The 12,450-nt window shown below is 39.0% G+C and overlaps 5 protein-coding genes across 5 annotated transcripts; 3 read left to right on the top strand and 2 right to left on the bottom strand.

The window, feature by feature from the left end:
- Window positions 1–526: 526 nt before the first annotated feature.
- WALSEDRAFT_32466 (arsenical-resistance protein) lies at window positions 527–2,104 on the bottom strand. The gene is made up of 6 exons (XM_006958166.1): window positions 1,901–2,104; window positions 1,434–1,853; window positions 1,216–1,383; window positions 940–1,167; window positions 788–894; window positions 527–743 (listed from the first exon to the last, which is right to left on the bottom strand). Exons 1-6 carry the CDS (start codon window positions 2,070–2,072, stop codon window positions 564–566), a joined length of 1,275 nt encoding a protein of 424 aa, XP_006958228.1. The 5' UTR covers window positions 2,073–2,104; the 3' UTR covers window positions 527–563.
- A 487-nt stretch (window positions 2,105–2,591) lies between these two features.
- On the bottom strand, window positions 2,592–3,450 carry WALSEDRAFT_17998 (arsenate resistance ArsH; the record flags this gene model as incomplete). The annotated part of the gene is made up of 5 exons (XM_006957960.1): window positions 2,592–2,859; window positions 2,907–3,036; window positions 3,092–3,170; window positions 3,217–3,340; window positions 3,389–3,450. 5 exons carry the CDS (start codon window positions 3,448–3,450, stop codon window positions 2,592–2,594), a joined length of 663 nt encoding a protein of 220 aa, XP_006958022.1.
- WALSEDRAFT_32465 (hypothetical protein) lies at window positions 3,389–4,442 on the top strand. Its single transcript, XM_006958165.1, has one exon. It carries the CDS (start codon window positions 3,770–3,772, stop codon window positions 4,316–4,318), a length of 549 nt encoding a protein of 182 aa, XP_006958227.1. The 5' UTR covers window positions 3,389–3,769; the 3' UTR covers window positions 4,319–4,442.
- A 765-nt stretch (window positions 4,443–5,207) lies between these two features.
- Window positions 5,208–9,606, top strand: WALSEDRAFT_38068 (P-loop containing nucleoside triphosphate hydrolase protein; the record flags this gene model as incomplete). Its single annotated transcript, XM_006958164.1, has 4 exons — window positions 5,208–5,757; window positions 5,805–6,995; window positions 7,045–9,170; window positions 9,215–9,606. The coding sequence occupies exons 1-4, from the start codon at window positions 5,528–5,530 to the stop codon at window positions 9,604–9,606; spliced, it is 3,939 nt and encodes a 1,312-aa protein (XP_006958226.1). The 5' UTR covers window positions 5,208–5,527.
- A 105-nt stretch (window positions 9,607–9,711) lies between these two features.
- Window positions 9,712–12,229, top strand: WALSEDRAFT_60307 (hypothetical protein). Its single transcript, XM_006958163.1, has 6 exons — window positions 9,712–9,751; window positions 9,796–9,803; window positions 9,851–9,998; window positions 10,043–11,053; window positions 11,094–11,273; window positions 11,317–12,229. Exons 3-6 carry the CDS (start codon window positions 9,960–9,962, stop codon window positions 11,950–11,952), a joined length of 1,866 nt encoding a protein of 621 aa, XP_006958225.1. The 5' UTR covers window positions 9,712–9,751; window positions 9,796–9,803; window positions 9,851–9,959; the 3' UTR covers window positions 11,953–12,229.
- The last annotated feature ends 221 nt before the right edge of the window (window positions 12,230–12,450 follow it).

The following is a 12,450-nucleotide window of genomic DNA, read 5'->3' as shown; positions in this document are numbered from 1 at the left end:
CATTTTAGTAACGATCTTTTGATAGTATTTTGTAACCTAAAACCTAACCAACCAATCCATAACCATAACCTAACCCCACGTATGCCTTTTCATGACGTCATAGGCAGAAATTTCCATATCTCAGCAACTACGGGAGGTGTGCATTTTATATCAACACATGCTGTTCCTGTGCCCTCAATTAACATAATGGATTTTCGATGTCGTTTTGCCAGCGTCAAATATTCCCATGTAACCACGATAGCGTGACGTAGATTGAAAATTGTAACCCAAACTTCAAGCAATGGCGCAGAATTACTCCCAACTGGGACCACCTACAGAGGCTTATTTCGTTTGCGCTCGTAAGAGAGTGACAAACTTCCGGTTGATTTAGGCGACATTAAGATGTTTTGATTTTGAAAATTTTCACTTTTTTAGTAATGATCTTTTGATAGTATTTAGTATTTCTTTGTAGAAACGTATTCATGCCACTGTTTTACCTAACCAGAAGTCATCAAATGTAACACAACCAAGCAAGCTTATACAGGGAGCAATTCATTATAGTTAATATTTTCAGTTACACATCTTCATGCGCTTTCTATCCTTACACCTCCTTCCCTTTTGAACAGCTTTGGATGAAGATAGAGAGCTAGATAACTGAGCAGAAGCAACACAGGTACCTCAATAAGTGGTCCTAGCGTAGCAGCTAGAGTCTCAGGAGCATCAGGACCGAATGAAGCTGTGGCAACAGCAATAGCCAGTTCAAACTAGATATGTTATTAGAGGGGAAAATATAATTATATAGACTCACATTATTTGATCCAGCTGTGAATGCCTGCGTAACTGCCCTTTCGTATCCTCCTGCCAATCCACTAAATCTTCTAGACATATTGAGGCGCCAGAAACCCAAAAATGTGGCTGCATTGAGTCAGTTATAATATACCGTGTGTAATTACCACCTGCCATTCCAGACAATTATAAAGTAAGCTATGAGTGGTACTACTGTTCTGCAAACTTGGCCAATGTTGTCTATAATGTTCTGGCCTTGGGCAGCGAACAGTATAATTATAGTGTAGAGCAACGCCGTTAGACCGATCTTGCTAGCGAAGCTATAGAATCTGGCTTTGAAAGTAGCATTGGTAAACTTTAGTAAAGCAAATCGTGTAACTATGCCTGCAGCAAGTGGTATTCCTTGTAATTACATTAGGTTATAACTGTACTTGTTGATTCACTACTAACCTAAGTAAATTCCTACAGAGCGTGCAGTATGCTCATAATCGAGCTGAATGTCAGGTCCACCGCTGTTTCCGCCCAATAAATTAACAAAGAGTAAAGAGTATGGAGAGAACAAAACTATTTGTAGTAGCGAATTGATGACCATGAGATAGGCGCAGTAATTGACGTCACCTATGTATGCGTGTTAGTAAGGTAGTAAGTATTTCAACCGTCATACATACCATCAGCAATAGTAGTCCAGATAATAACCATCGCAATACAGCGACTGACACCAACAAGCAATACGCCCTTTCTGTATCGTTCCATAGAGTCTTCAGGTAAACATGCCCATGCTAATCCCAGCATGAGAAGTGGAGATAACACCCAGTTGATAAATATAGACATGGCAATGTGAACCCATAAGCGCAAATCCTTGTAGAATTCACTCAACTTCTCCCAGTTGACCTTGGCTAATGCAGGCCAAATCATGACCAGCAAACCAAGTAGAATAGGGATCGAGACACCTTCCCATTGTGCTGAGTTCTGAAGATGTTCTTGTACACCTTCTTTAGCGTACACACCTATAACGACCCCAATTATCATCGCTATGAGCACCAGCAGCCAAAGGTACTTATCAAGCAGTGACAGCGACTTGAATGGGTCTAGCGAGCATTACTTGATGTGAAATGTGACGAAAATCGTAGCTTACCATTCTTTTTGCTACAGCTTTCTTTTGTTCCTGTGAAACCGCCAATTCCCCTACAATCGTCGCAATCATTGCAATCTTCTCTAAATAGATAACACTCATTCAGTGCTGCCATCTCTTCAACTTGATTGCATTTTTCAATCGTATTTGGACAGCACTCGGATTTATCTACCATTGCCACTGTAAATTATTAAGGAAGAAAGAAAAAGCTTCTCTTGGCTGAATCAAGAAAAGGGTTCTAGTGGCAAATCCTACGTAATTTGAAAATGCAATCGAAAATTTAGCATACGTTATAAGCCTATTCACAAATGTGGCCTTCATTTGTGTTTTATACGACATATAAGAAGAGCTTTTGAGCTTTTTTAGATTGGCAAAAATTTGGAAAGTATCAGAACATTCGAGAGTGTTCACGTAACGGTTTACATTCGATCGATGCTTTCCACTAGTCTTCCGAGACGAAACATTTTGCTATTACCACATTCGGAAAATCAACAATAAATTTAACAGTTTGTCATATTAAATTTGCTGATTTTGAACATTAATTTATAATATAAACTGAAATAAATTGCAAATGCGTATTTCAATTACACATTAACAAGCACTGCAATGTATATGCGCATAAAGACGTGTATGTATTTTCGAAAGAGAAAAAGTTTAGTGCAGTTATCAGTAAATGATATATTTGATATTCATTCTAATGTTCCTTCTTAACCTCTTTCTCTTCTTGTGAAAGAAGCCGTCCCTTGGCTTCCTTCTCCTTTCGTTCACTCCATCTACTAGCAAATAGATCGGTTTTACCGTAGAACAGGCAGCTAACCTTGATGAATTCTTCGCAGACATCAACAAGTCTATCACGATTACTGGACGGAAGAAAACGTCCATCTGGGCTAAAGGCAGTCCAAGCTTTGGGCAAAGAGCTTTGATTAGCTATTGTATGCATTCTCATCCATCTACCTAACAACCTGAGAGTTCTCAATCCCTCATTTCGTGATAAGTACCTCGCACTCACCTGAGTGTATTCACTGCGTTAAAAGATTGTGAACCACCGTTCACCTGAGCAACAGCTAGTATTTTACCTTGAGTAGGACGTACTGAACCAAGTGATAATGGAACGTGATCAATTTGAGTCTTCATGACACCTTATACACATTAACCGAATCTCAAATCAAACTACTTAAAGATAGTGAAGCTCACCTGTAATCTGACCATGTTGTTCGGGTGATACCCAAAAGTTAGAGTCGCTCCAGGCGATAAGCTCACGTAGTTCTTTGACCTTTGTGACGTAAATTTTAAATCGAGTACATAAAAAAATGTCGTACCTTTGGGTGATTGTCGGTTGTATCATCCTTCAATGGTAAGCCCGATGGATTAAAGATCTTGACATCTGCACCCATGTGGTCGAGTATTCTAGCAACCTCGAATGATACGAGTTGAGAATACGATCTAAAGGCATGGAAGTGAATTTTGATAGAAATCAAGAGTACAACGTACCTTTGGCGAAGACTACCATAGAGAATCAAGACGTTGAGCTTCTGTGGTAAGGTAGCAAGCATCGTTCGAGCGTCACGAAGTTCATCTTTGCCACACATGTTAGCAACGTCAAATGTCCAGTCATCCGGGATTGATCTTATTCCAGGTTGATTCAAGCCACTTAAATAAGGTTGATAGTCCGACATTATACGCTTGCTTAACTTCGGTATGTTTCTAAGCATACGTTGTCAACTACCCTCAAAAGAAGATTCGATCGTTACTTTAAATGCCAAGGACAAAATCAAAATCTTTCCAACGTTCAACAAGACTCATAAAAAATTCGGTATGTTCTTTGGCATAGCTTGTCGACACTCTGAAAAAAAGGTTCGATTGTTGCGTTACATGTCAAATAGGAGATTAGTAGAGTCTCTTCAACATTCAACCGAGCAAGTGAAAACACAAACTATGCAAGAAAATCACCCAATTAATTCTACAAACTGGTGGCATATTTATGGTGAAGCAAAGACTGCTGTTAAAGATATTACTGTCGATCAAGTTGCAGATCTATACATCAATGGAATCTCGGGAGTAGATTTCGTTGTCGTCGATGTAAGACGAGCTGATCTGTCTGAGATGATTCCAGGTGCCATAAACCTTCCGGCCCAGTCATTGCCAGCAGCATTACCTAGCCTGGTACACAGTTTGAGTAATATAGAGAAGTTCATCTTCCATTGCAACTCATCAAAAGGTCGCGGTCCTCGAGCGGCTGGTTGGTTTGCCAACACGTTGGACAGTCATTTGAGAAGTATTGACCCATCATTAAGCATAGAAAATCGGGTCTTTGTTCTCAAAGGTGGTATAAATGCTTGGAAAGACAGGTTTGGAGCTGGTAGTATTGAAGATCGTGGTAGACTATGGGACCGTAAGACGATGTCCACATTGCAATTGTAGGACATCACTTGTAACCGTAACCTAACCACGCAAACAAACTCAAATGGAAGGCACTCAAACTGTAGTTCTAATAGTTCATTATTGTATATCTATTATGGCTTACAATGCATTTATATCTCATTTCCATCAGATAGTCCCATTGCATCCTAAAATACTGACCTAAACCCTGAAAGTATAGGGATAGCTCAAGCAATAACGTTTTTATCATAAATCATCATATCATTCACCATATATTGACTCATTATGTAATTAGAACTCTTATCATAAGGAAACAGCCTATGGAACACAGATAAAGAGACCAAGTATATTTACAAAGGCCATTAATAATTTACTCCCGAACTGTTACATAACTCCGGTGTAGATTTAATTGCGTCACAGTTGTAATCAAAAAAATTGGACGGGAATTTCAGGTATCTATAAAAGGACAAAATATGCTAATAAAATATAATCCTCATGACTCTAGAGTACAAATTATATTCCCCGAACAGGAATATATCTTCATATTGTCGAGCTATCAAGAATTCCGAAAACCGAAATATCAGATAATGGTATTTAGGTGAAGAGAAAGTGCTTGATACATAAATAAAAGCCATATATTTAATACCCGCTGAATATTATGCCGAGTTATCCTCAATTAGAAGGGTTTTCGAAGATTATTAATAAGGTAGTGAAATCCAGATTGACTAATCTTTTCGGTTTATAATCTACCTTTAAATACTACCAACCTTTCGTAAACACACCATAAACATTTACAATCATGGAAGACCCGTTCATAGACCAAGGTAATCACCTGGTTGATATAGACAAATCAAAGGAGGTTTACCGTAAGCTTAGCAAACAACTCAGTAGAGATGACAATCAAGATATCGCCAACACAGCTGAAGAGTCTTCGGAGACCACACTCAAAGAGCACCCCAGCGAAGGAAGATTTGATTTACATGGCTTTTTATCCAACGACAAAAAAAACAGCTCGAAGAAGCAGGTAAAACAAGTAATAAACATTTGGGATTGGCATGGAAGAATCTACGTGTGAATGGTGCTGGAGGGGAATCTACCTTTGTGAAAACCTTCCCCGAGGCAGTGTTAGGAACTTTTGGACCAGACGGCTATAATTTAATAACTGGATACTTCCCAAAGTTAGATGTGATTGGAAAAAAGACACCAATTCGTCCTTTGATTCATGATTTCACTGGTGCACTCGGAAACGAAATGATGTTAGTACTAGGTAAGCCTGGTAGTGGATGTACCACCTTCCTTAAGGCTCTTGCAAACAGACACCACGAGTATGTAAGCGTAGAAGGTGATCTCACCTATGGTGGTTTGTCTCCTCAAGAGGTTAAAGAGAAGTATCGTGGTGAAATTGTTATGAACACCGAGGAAGATCTACACTATCCAACTCTCACCGTTGCTCAAACACTCGAGTTTGCAATACGCCAGAAGTAAGTGTAATCATGGGTATATCAGTATGCGCTAATTTCACCATTAGAGTACCACGTATTAGACCAAATGGAATGAGAAGATCGGAGTATGTGAAATACATCCTTGATGCACTAGTGAAGATGTTCGGTATTGAGCACACAGCCAACACAGTCGTAGGGAACGAATTTATCAGGGGCGTCTCTGGTGGTGAACGTAAGAGAGTCTCTATAGCTGAGACACTTGTCACAAGAGCTTCCGTCATGTGTTGGGATAATTCAACACGTGGGTTGGATGCTACCACGGCTGTTGATTACGTGCGCTCTTTGAGAATTATTACAGATATCACCGGTGGTACAACAATCGCAACCCTTTATCAAGCCGGTGAAGGTATATACGAACTGTTCGATAAGGTGTGCGTTGTTGATGAAGGTCGCTGTATTTATTATGGTCCAGCTAACGAGGCATGCTCATACTTCGAAAGTATCGGTTTCTACAAACCTCCTCGTCAAACCTCTGCGGATTTCTTGACAAGCGTTACTGATATCCATGAACGTATAATTAAACCAGGTTGGGGAAACCGCGCTCCACGTACACCAGAGGAGCTGGAAAAGGTTTACAAAAATTCTCAATACTATGAAGCGGCTGTTGCATCGGCTGATCACACATTTAATGCTGAAAACAATCACCTAGGCGACTTCAAGACTTCCGTTCGCGAAGACAAGAAGAGACGTATGGCGAAGACTTCACCATACACTGTTTCTTTCATTGAGCAAATCTACTACTGTTTAATTAGGGAAATTCAATTACAGAGGAGTCAAATAGCTAATTTAAGAACTAAGTTTATAACGATACTATTCGCGGCACTCACTGTTTCTTCTCTTTTTTATGATCAATCGGGTTCTGGAAGCATTTTCGCTAAAGGTAGCGTTTGCTTCTTTTCAACCGTTTTCTTTTGCTGGGTACAATTATCAGATATATGGAACGGATACACGGGTCGTGAGATTATAGCAAAACAGAGTAATGAGTTTGCATTCTATCGCCCTAGTGCTGTTACTTTCGCAAGATTTTTAGTTGATGTACCCATCATAGTCTCTGGTATATTGCTTTTCTCTATTGTGGTTTATTTTCTCGGATCACTCGATTATACGGCAGGTAAATTTTTCACTTACTTCTGCTTTGCTTCTTTCAACGCTGTTACATTTAATCAAATGTATAAAGTCATAGAAAGTGTATCGCCTAATTTCAGCAGCGCTATAAGGTAAGTTGAAAAATAGCACGAGTATTTTCGCTCATCCTTCCTGTTTTAGGTACTGCGTCGCTTTACTCGCAATAACTTTCACTTTGGTAGGATACACAATCCCAAGATACGATATTGGAAATTGGTTCAGATGGATCTCTTGGATCAATCCCCTTCCGTACAATTTCGAGAGCTTACTAGTGAATCAATTCCATGATGTCAATATTGAATGCGATCTATCAGACATCGTACCAAACGGAGTAAATGGTGCAGAAGAGCAATATCAGTCATGTGGTATTCAAGGTAGTAGACCTGGTAGCTTGCTGGTCCTAGGTGATGATTACGTTGATGCGGCGTTTGATTATAAATATTCTCATCTTTGGAATAATTTGGGCTATATTAGTGCTTTCTTGATTGGTTTTTTAATAGTCACCGCTGTCTTTACCGAACTCTTTAGTCAGACAGGTGGCAGAGGTGGTGTAACCGTCTTCGCAAAAACGGCCAAAAGTAAAACTAAGGCTAGTGAAATTGAAAATCCAGGCGATATCGAAAGTGGAGCTCCAGAAACAATCAAGGAGAAGAGCAATGAAGATATTGAAATTGGAGCTATCAATGCATCTGACGCTGATTTCACTTTCAAGAATGTGACGTATACCGTTACAACCGCTACTGGAGAAAAACGACTTCTTGATGACGTCACTGGATATGTTAAAGCTGGTTCCATTACAGCTCTCATGGGTGCATCCGGCGCAGGTAAAACAACACTTTTGAACACACTTTCACAACGAGTGACAACTGGAATCATTACTGGTGATATGTTGATTGACGGTAAACCACTTGAATTGAACTCCTTCCAAAGAGGTACTGGATTTGTTTTACAAGGTGATTTGCATGATTCGTTTGCTACTGTTCGTGAAAGTATCGAATTCTCCGCTATTCTTAGACAACCACGTGAAACACCTCGTGAAGAGGTTCTCGCATATGTTGATCAAATCATCGCTCTACTTGAATTGAAGGATCTTGAGGATGCTATAATAGGTTCCCCTGGAGCAGGTTTAAGTATTGAGCAGCGCAAGAGAGTGACCATAGCTGTTGAATTAGCGGCAAAGCCAGATCTACTTCTGTTCTTAGATGAACCTACCTCAGGTTTGGATTCTCAATCAGCCTACTCAATTGGTCGTTTCTTGAAAAAGCTTGCAAACGCTGGTCAAGCTATATTATGTACAATTCACCAACCTTCAAGTTTACTCTTTACAGAGTTCTTCGATCGTCTCCTTTTGCTTGCTCCTGGTGGCAAAGTCGTTTATCAAGGTCCTGTTGGTGATAATGGTAGCGCTGTTGTTGATTACTTTAAGCGCATCGGTGCTCGTGAATGTAAAGCTCATGAGAATGTTGCTGAATATGCCATCGAAATGATCGCTTACGGACGTGACGCAAATGGAGAGTTTTTGGATTTCGTTAATGCATACAGGAATTCCCCAGAAGCCGCTAAACTTGAAGCAGAAGTAAACAAAATAATTAAAGAAAAATCAGAGACACCAAAGGAACACACAAATGCTATGACCAGGTCTTATTCACAACCATTTTTCGTTCAACTTAAGCTCCTTGTCCAAAGAATGAGTCGCAATTATTGGCGTGATTCATCCTATACTTACGGTCAATTTTTCGTAACTTTCGGCACAGCCATGCTCAACGGATTCGTTTTTTTCAAAAATGGAACCTCGATAGTGAACATGACTGAAAGGAACTTTTCAGCTTTCCTCATTCTTCTTATTCCTCCTTTTACTATAATATCAGCAGCACCGAAATTCTTTACCAATTACGAAATATTCAACAGACGTGAAAACCTTTCTAGAGTATATTCTTGGTATAGTTTTGTCACATCATACTTACTATGCGAACTTCCTTACGCGTTTCTAAACGCAACAATTTACTGGGTAATTTGGTACTGGCCAAAAGGATTTTCACACACTACCGATGGTGACTTTAGATTAGGATCGCCGGCTGGTTTAACCTTCCTGATGATTATCGAGGCTTTTATTTTCGCTAATTGGCTTGCTGCATGGATGTGTACGATGTCACCAAATGTCAAATTCACCATGGACATTATGCCATTTATCATTATCCTGCTATTCTTCGTTAATGGTATTTTTATTGACTACGCCAAACAACCTGTCTTCTGGGAGTATTTTATGTGTAAGTGGAAAATATCTAATGAAATGTTATCTGACAGCGTACAGACTATGTGAACCCATATACGTATCTCTTAGGTGGACTTATTGGTGCTACTGTATCAGATGTTGAAATCCAATGTTCGTCAAGAGAGATTACGACATTTAGTCCTCCTTCTGGCGAAACTTGTCTATCTTACGCTGGCGCCTTCGTGGAAACAATGGGAGGATATTTACTCAATGGCGACTCCACAGGTGATTGCCAATACTGTCCAATGTCAAACTCAAATGCGTTTTTGGATCAAAAGCACGTCTTCCATGCAACTGGCTGGCCTTGGGGATATTTTGGCATTTTCACGCTCTTCTCAATATCCAGCTTTGCATTAACATACTTTTTTTACTATATAACGAAAGTTAATCCACCAAATCTTAAATTATTCAAAAAACTCTCTCTTATCTAAATTTGATGTCATCGATCGTTTATTATTTATGAATATATTTACTTTTAATATATAATTAAAATGATAAATTATTGAATTTTCTTCTCCTACCATAGCGTCCATGAGCTCATCGCAAGCAAACAAGAGAACGAAGCTAACAACAGCAGTAAGGTCTATATGATATGGAAATATATACTAACTATATAATAGTGCGACAAGTGAGCTAATTTCACCTAAGTAAACGCCATCTTAGAGATAAATTCAGTTGCAGAAAGAGAAAGATCAAGTGTGATGGCGTTAATCCTCATCGTTGTAATAACTGTAGCAAAAGAAAAGGGACTGTATGCACTTACAATGGTACACACATTACTAGAATGTATGAGGTGAGCTATGTTGAAAATATGAAGGAAGAAGTACGTAATGATTAATAACGTGTATTTGGCTAATATACAATCAGCTGTCCCGCTGCCAGGCTTTATTAGACGAGAGTGCTTCAACATCAAAGGATAGTCTGGAAAGGAAGAACAATACTGATATAATACCTTCAAGCGACTACGAAGACATTTCTGATGAGCATTTGGTTGATAATTTAGATGGACTTTATACACACACACACGAAGAAAGAGCTAATATAAAATTCTTCGGAAACTCTCCATTTAGAGGGTTATTTGCTAGAATTGAAGCCTATACAGGCTTGAAAACTCTAGATTTTATCAACGGAAAGCGTCCACAGTATTGGCTTGACGATTGGTCCCGAGCAATTTCTCCACATTCATATTTTACCAGTTTACCTTACACAAACGAAGACTTTGGCGATGAAGCCCTTTTGGAACAATTAATAACTTTATATTTTGAGAAGGTTAACGTCAGTATGCCTTTACTTAACGAATCACACTTTCGCAAGCAAATCCCGAATAAACTTAACAGATCATTCGGAACGATTTTGATGCTAGTTGCAGCTCTTGGAGCACTTTACTTAGATGACAATCGATTATCAATCCCAGGAAGAGAAAATTTAAAGTTCCTTCAAGGTTATTATTACTACAATATAGCGGTAGAGAAGATGCCAAATTATATGAAAGCTTCTGCTGAATTGGAAGATATTCAGGCTCTAATTCTGCTACAAATGTACGTTCAACGAGGTGTACACACGAAAAGCTCTTCCATGATTAATGGCCTGACCATTCTACTCTCACAGAATATTGGTTTACATTCTAAGCTTATGAACGAGAATCACGATGATATAATAGAGAAGGAAGCCCGAAAACGTGCTTGGTGGATTCTTTATATTATGGACCGATCTAATACGGCATGTTTTGGCCGAAATTTACTCATTAAGGATGATGAAATGCACTTGGATCATCTCCAGGTCACCGCAGAAGACCCTTCGAATAACACAGATAGCATTAAGTACATCAATGATATAATAAAGATATGCGAAATACATGGTCAAATTACCCACAAATTGGTAAGTCTCGATGAACAAAACCTTTCTAACAACAATGAAGTACAAATTCAGTGAAAGCAACCCAGGAGAAGATGCCATTCTTGAAATGAAAGATATCGCTATGTTAAACACCAAGATAAATGATTGGATTAACGATGTCTCCATTACTGAAGAGGACATAAAGAATGATACGACATATCAATTACGTGCCAATATCAAATTAGCTTTCTACAATGCGCAGGTAAGTATGACTTATTATTCCCTTCAATTACTTACAACGATAGTTGATTCTCTATCGACCCTTCATGCCATGTCCCACACTGAAACGAATCTCCAATTTTCAAACAGCCAGTTTAGCGATATGTTCTAATGCGTCGAGATCGATCATCAGTATTTATAGTGATCTCGTACTAAACAGGAAAGTTGATCGCATCTGGGCCGACTGCCTTATCTCTTGGTGCCCTTTCTGGGCCACTTTAATCATGATACTGAGCTTCTGCGAGAGCAAAAGAATTGGCAATATAAGATATCAAGATCTGGATTACATCAAAACGGGAATATTAACACTAAGGAGTGTTGAGAGTGAGAATGTTCTGTACGGACGAGCTGTAGACATTTTGTTGTCCATTGTGAAAACTCTTTTACCACCAGGCGACGCTTTCATTGAAGACCAACAACTAATATCTCTCGACACAGAGTTCTACAGTACTGTGGCCGCCCACACTTTACAACCACCACAAGATAATGTAAACGTCGTTGAGCAAGATAATATTTTCTTTAGAGACATGCTTGACTATCTCAGGTCCGACTCATCGAATAGTGTTCACGGCAGTTATAATCTGCTTATAAGTCCTGAACATGAGAATGATCTGAATATGATGATAAACTCAATACTGGATGGTGATGCAGATGCAGTATAGAAAATGGTGCAGTGACAATTGTTGTTTATGCATATGGATTTTACATCCATCGGAATTCGGGATTTTGGGTATTTTTGTGATCTGAGATGAGAGCAGATATGAACATGGATACGTTACTATATAGAAATACTAAATACTATCAAAAGATCGTTACAACCGCCAATTTCACGAATTTTGGCACGTTTAGGTGGTTAGAGTTATATGGGAATCTTTGACGCTGGGAAAACGACATCGAAAGTACGATGTGTTAATTGAGGCACGAGTGACAAACTTTCGCTTGATTTAGGCAGTATATTTAAGATTACTTTAGTAGAAAATTTCCACTTTTAGTAACGATCTTTTGATAATATTTAGTATTTCTTTGTAGAAACGTATCCATGTTGCTTTTTCACCTAATCCATAACCGTAACCTCTCTGCTGTCTCATGCACCAGAAATATAAAGACTCATTACAAAGGCGGCACAGAGAATCACCCACCTGTGTCATTTAATTATCTAC

This window comes from Wallemia mellicola (assembly GCF_000263375.1).
Source record: "Wallemia mellicola CBS 633.66 unplaced genomic scaffold WALSEscaffold_8, whole genome shotgun sequence".
NCBI classification, from domain to species: Eukaryota; Fungi; Basidiomycota; class Wallemiomycetes; order Wallemiales; family Wallemiaceae; genus Wallemia; species Wallemia mellicola.
This window is presented reverse-complemented; position numbering and strand designations above follow the sequence as displayed.

Coding starts and splice junctions, on each gene's coding strand:
- WALSEDRAFT_32466 (XM_006958166.1), bottom strand. CDS start 2,072: ATGGTAGATAAATCCGAGTGCTGTCCAAATACGATTGAAAAATGCAAT. Junction 1,168..1,215: donor CTCTGTAGGAATTTACTTAG/GTTAGTAGTGAA, acceptor TGTAATTACAAG/GAATACCACTTGCTGCAGGC. Junction 744..787: donor TCACAGCTGGATCAAATAAT/GTGAGTCTATAT, acceptor TAACATATCTAG/TTTGAACTGGCTATTGCTGT.
- WALSEDRAFT_32465 (XM_006958165.1), top strand. CDS start 3,770: ATGTCAAATAGGAGATTAGTAGAGTCTCTTCAACATTCAACCGAGCAA.
- WALSEDRAFT_60307 (XM_006958163.1), top strand. CDS start 9,960: ATGTATGAGGTGAGCTATGTTGAAAATATGAAGGAAGAA. Junction 11,054..11,093: donor GTCAAATTACCCACAAATTG/GTAAGTCTCGAT, acceptor ACAACAATGAAG/TACAAATTCAGTGAAAGCAA. Junction 11,274..11,316: donor TAGCTTTCTACAATGCGCAG/GTAAGTATGACT, acceptor TTACAACGATAG/TTGATTCTCTATCGACCCTT.